General features: G+C 34.7%; 1 protein-coding gene across 1 annotated transcript; it reads left to right on the plus strand.

The window, feature by feature from the left end:
- Window positions 1–3,499: 3,499 nt before the first annotated feature.
- LOC108345294 (BAG family molecular chaperone regulator 2) lies at window positions 3,500–5,067 on the plus strand. The gene is made up of 2 exons (XM_017583883.2): window positions 3,500–3,877; window positions 4,591–5,067. The coding sequence occupies exons 1-2, from the start codon at window positions 3,619–3,621 to the stop codon at window positions 4,815–4,817; spliced, it is 486 nt and encodes a 161-aa protein (XP_017439372.1). The 5' UTR covers window positions 3,500–3,618; the 3' UTR covers window positions 4,818–5,067.
- Window positions 5,068–5,683: the final 616 nt, after the last annotated feature.

The raw sequence follows: 5,683 nt of genomic DNA on the forward strand, positions 1-5,683 counted from the left end.
ACCGAACGTTAGAACTGCATCCAGTCCGTGTTGAAGATAGACGCACCAAGTACTACAAGGGCAAGGAAGTTCGCTTGGTGAAAATGGTGTGGGACGCTAAGACGGGTGATTCAACGTGGGAAATTGAGAGCGCCATGAAGGACTTGTATCCTAATTTGTTTCTGGGTGAGTCTCTAATTTTCGAGGTCGAAAATTTTTGTAGATAGGTGGAATGTGAGATCCCGGTAAATTAGAAGCGTAATTAGGTGTCAAATCAGCATTTATTACGCTGCTGAATCACCTGGCTGCTTCCATGAATGCGCCGCGCCACACGTCCCAGTGCATTAAAAACGCACAAAACTCTGCATGCACACACGCCACTTGTCGTTGGAAGCTTCTGTTTCAGAGTTTGGTATGCAGGTGTCCGTTTGGGAGACGTTCGTTCAAACGAATGTGAGTTAAACAAAAATTAGATTTTCGAAAACCCTTCCACTCACCTGCATCACTCACCTTCTTTCTCTGAAACCTAAAATCTTCCATTTTCTCTGATCTCTCTCTCTAGAACCAGTTGCCCTTCTCTCTTCTGTAACTCATCTTCTTCTTCTCCGATTCACTTTCCAGAACCATAGGAACGTTCGTCCTGCTGTGATCTTTCATTTGGACCGAACAGAACTTGGATCGGAACTGGTAAGTTTTCCTTTCTACACGTCGTCTCCTCTGGTTTCATGCGAACCCTGGTTTTGGTTGCATGCATGAGTTCTAGGTCTGAATTATGTTGATTTTTGGTGTCTTAGATTTACGTGGGAACTGTTGAGCGAAGCCTGGGTGTAAGACGTGGTTAGAGGAAAACCTAAAATCTTGTTATTGGAAGTTCACTGCTATCCAGGTAAGGGAAGCTTATATATTTAATTTATACTGTATGTTGTATGATCTGAGTTGTATGAATGAAAAATATAAGGTTTGAGTTGTATGGATGATCACTGTTATTGTGCATGTATGAACTGCATGATGTTTGAGCTGTATGGTTGACCACTGTTATGGAATCTGGTTTTCTGATTTTGATTTATCTGTCATGAACGATCACTGTTTGCATGGATTGTATATATTATTGGTGGTTTGAAACGCATGTTGATTTGATTATGGATGAATGGAGTATGGTTATGGTAGAGTTGGAATGATTAAAATGTTGAAATCTGTATGAGAACGATGTTAATGGTGAATTAAATCTGGAATGAAAGTTATAAAGTTTATAAATTTGAAATCTGGAAAATTCTGTTAAACTTAGGAAACCTGGAATTTTAAATCTTCCCCTTTGATAAATGACGCTCGTCACTGCACGGTCTTAGACCGTTCGGTTTTCATTAAAATAACAGTTTGGAATTTATTCATTCGGAATGAATTCTGCTCAAGAACGAGCGTCCCCATTTTAGTGAATGAGCGTTCGGTTCAGCTCAGTTTAGATAAATATTTGAAACTTTATAAATACGTGACGTTCGGCCTTAAGTCGAACGTTCGTCCTCAATGACGTTCGACCTCATGTCGAGCGTTCGTATTTGATTACGTTCGACCTTATGTAGAGCGATTGCCTTTGATAGCGTTCGACCTCATGTCGAGCGTTCGTCCTTGAATTGCGTTCGACCTTATGTCGAGCGATTGTCTTTGAGAGCGTTCGACCTCATGTCGAGCGTTCGTCTTTGAGAGCGTTCGACCTCATGTCGAGCGTTCGTCTCTAAGAGCGTTCGACCTCATGTCGAGCGTTCGTCTTTAATTTCGTTCTGTCTTGTATCAAACGTTCGTTCTAAATCGCGCAAGGTCTCCTCTCAAGCGCTCGTACAATTGAATAATTATCTGATATCAAATAGCGTTCGTCCATACAGTTAATTAACGTTCGTCTTTTTGTGAAAGTGGAACATAGAATGAAAATGTGAATTTATGAAAGAGTTAAGGTGTGAGAACGATTTAAGAAATGAAGTTATGATATTGATATTTGAACGAGCGTTCCAAGGAGGAACGACTCTGATTTCTATATTGGATATTAACTTTGGTAAAGTATGACTGTGGATAAGTTAAGACTCGCTGTCCATCCTGATGTTCCGTGATACGCCTCTTCAAGTAGAAGGGGGTATTCATGTGTGGGAACGGCAGGAGGTCCTTAGTCCATAAGTTAACATGGGCGACGTAAGAACGGACTTACCTCGAGTGGCAGCTGTTTGGTGTATCCCAGTTACTACATCACTCGGGTGCAAGGACGCTTGTAACTACACAGATTCATACAGTCCGGACGGTCGGTCTAGTATTTGTAGATTCATGTGCTGATTGATGTATATGTATATGTGTTGATCGTGTGTTTGTTTGAATAGAAATGTTGAAGTATGAATTTAAATATTATAAGCTTACCCTTGCATTTCCATTGTGTTGTCTACTGTCCATGTTTAATCCGTCTTGTCAAAATGCAATGATCATCCGTTGTGGATGTGAGCAGATGGTGATGCATCCCTTGAGCAAATGCTGGAAGAAGAAAATTTGGATGAAACAAATCTGGTGGAAGTTGATGTGAAGGCCGAGCCTTAGAGCGCTCGTTAGAATAGATCTGTGAACGTTAGTGTAGTTTAAACGTTCAGCCAAGTATTTTGTAAGGTCGTTCGTCTTAAGCTTCAAATTTTTTTTATTTTGTCGTACGTTGTTCTATACATTTAAGAACGTTCGTTTCAGATTTCTCATGGCCTGCGTTTATGCGCCTTCTTTTGTACTGATGCCGTTCGGCTTTTAAATCCTAATTTTAATGCAAAGACTGTTTATGTTACTGTTAATTGTAATTAATTCTGAATTATGGTAATTACTGTATTTTGGGATGTTACATAAAACATTAATATATTGAATAAGAAAGAAAAAATTTAAAACCAAAACTTAAAAAATTTAAAATTAAATAGAAATATCAATATATTAAAAATATAAATTTATATTCTTTATCATATTACTAATTATATATATATATATATATAATTTAATTTTAATAATATAAAATATATAAATTTATTTTTATCAAACTTCTTGTTAATTAGCACTAACCAGAAAAGGTTATCATAAAAGTTTAATTAAAAATAGATCGTACATATTCTTATCTTAATGAACATTTAATGAATCTTTTAAGCAATTTAATGAGTTAATTCATTCGAATTATGATTTCCAATAAAAGAATTTATTGAGTGATTACGTAACTCTTTGTGATTCTTTAAGAGGTGTAGTTAGAGTGATGAGACTTATGACACTTGTTCAGCATTAATTAAGGTACACTGATTGTTTTGAGCCAAGAAGAGAAAGAAAAAAATAAAAGAACCAAATTGAAAGGCATTGTTAATTTTGGCCCACCAATCAAGCAATTAAATGAATATGTTGCTAAGCACCCACTAACTCCCCATGTGCCCTAGAAAAGACAATTTGCCCATATTGTCCAATGTCTCCCCATGTGTTCCTTCAACTCTTGCTTTTTTGCAACACTAGGGCGGCTTCTATTTTATTCATGTTCTTCTTTCAGCCTTTTCAACACTTTCCCTCTATTATATAAGGGCCTAACCTCATCACCTTCTCTTTGCTCCTTCACTTTCCAAACCAAAGAAGAGATCAAAGAGTGTGAGAAAGATGATGAAGTTGAGGTCAAAGAGGTTTTCAAGAAGCAGCTCCAAGCTTGGCAACAATGGCAGCAAAGGAGCAGCATCATCCCCAGAAAAGGATGCCAAAAACAATGGTGAAATCAAGTGGGAACTTAGGCCTGGTGGCATGCTTGTTCAGAAGAGGGAGAGTAATAATAACCAAAGTTCTGGAGAGGGAGTCATTGCTGTTAGAGTCTCCACTGTCTCACAATGGCATGACATTTCCATTGATGCCACTTCAACTTTTGGTAATGCTCTTCTAATGAAATATCATTTTAGTTACAAATACTTTTATTGAGTTTGGTTTCACATTATATATATAAGAAAAAAGATTCAAACATCTGTTACTTCAAAGTTTTGGGTTTAAAAAATGTATTAATTAAGTTTCTTTTATATAAAATGTTTTTAGTTTATTGGTCAACAATCTCCTTAAAGTTTTCCCTAATGAAATTTGTTTTTTCTTATCAATTTGTTGTTCATGCATACCCTTTTCAAAGTCTACTCCAAATTTTCATTTTTAGTTAAAAGGGTGTTTTTATTAATAAAAAAGATTCAAAATTTTGGTTTATAATGTTGACTTTGAAATCATTAGTTTTTTTCTTTTTGGTATTTCTCTTTAAAATACTTGACCTTTAATCCTTTTCCCCTTTCAGACAAAGGTAATTAATGTATGGTGATTAATGATATATATATATATATATATATATATATATATATATATATATATATATATATATATATATATATATATATATATATATATATATATAACATTCTAAAAGTTGGAGACCAAAACAAAAATTCATAAGGGTGGATAGAGGGATGAATCATTAAATCAGATAAGATACTGAGAATAAGTTCTCTAAATCAGAGATCAGAAATGATTAAACTTTTCATTTCTTGAAAATTGGAGAGACCACAGAGATTTTGATACTAATTTGTGAATGATAAAAACTTGCAGGGGAACTAAAACTGATTTTGTCACTGGTGACAAATTTGGATCCCAGAGAGCAGAGGCTTCTGTTCAAGGGCAAAGAGAGGGAGGACAGTGAATTCCTTCACATGGTTGGGGTGAGAGACAAGGACAAGGTTCTAATGCTTGAGGATCCTGCAACAAAGGAGATGAAGCTTCTTGGCATGGCAAGAGGCCAACCCATTAACAATACTTGCTGTACCATCGCTGTATGAACACCCTTTGATTTCATCAAACTTCTTGTGAATTAGCACTAACCAGAAAAGAAAAAAAAAACAAAAAGTGAAGTAAAGTTTAATGTAACGATATGGTCTTTCTTCACTTTTGTTTGTCTTAGAATAGAAACTTAATTATGTACTTATCTGTTGGGTAGAACCTCCCTTCATTTAAAAATGTACAACATGATGCAATGCCATGTCATTTTGCAGAGGTTTCTCTTGTAATTCAAGTATCCATTCTCTCGTATGTTTTTTGTACTCTCCTTCTCTAGTGTTTTTAAAATATATTTATTTTGATACATTAAAAAAGTTTTTAATATGCTTTAAAATATAAAAATTAATATAAGTTAATGTATTTTTAAGGTTCATTAGATAAACAACACAAAAAATATAATTAAGAATCAAAATTGTTTCATCAACATTGTACAATCTTTTGTTTTTTGTTTTTTTTTGGTGTCATAATTTTTGTTGTACTAGCGAGTAAAAAACACACAATAAAAAATCAAAACATAGTGTTGTACAACCTTTTTGTTCTTTGTTTTTGTTTTATTTTATTTTTTTTCTTGTGATGGTTTTGGTGTGTGTCCTTTGTTCAATTATATAAAACCCATGCGTGCACGCCGACAAGAAAGAAAAAAGATTAACAATGCTAGAAGTAGGGTGGAAGCTTTGCTAAGGTATAGGTTGTAAAGTTCGAGATGTTTGGGTCAAAGATGGTATTCAAATCGAGGGTCTACATTTTAAATTTCTTAAATAATTAGAAGAAAAAAGTGCTAATCTCAATTCATAAAGAATGGTTTTATGTCATTAAAAGTTTATGTAAGTGGTGAGTTATTATTTTCTTAAATAAGTTATGCAAATTT

Source organism: Vigna angularis, chromosome 8 (genome assembly GCF_016808095.1).
Source record: "Vigna angularis cultivar LongXiaoDou No.4 chromosome 8, ASM1680809v1, whole genome shotgun sequence".
NCBI classification, from domain to species: Eukaryota; Viridiplantae; Streptophyta; class Magnoliopsida; order Fabales; family Fabaceae; genus Vigna; species Vigna angularis.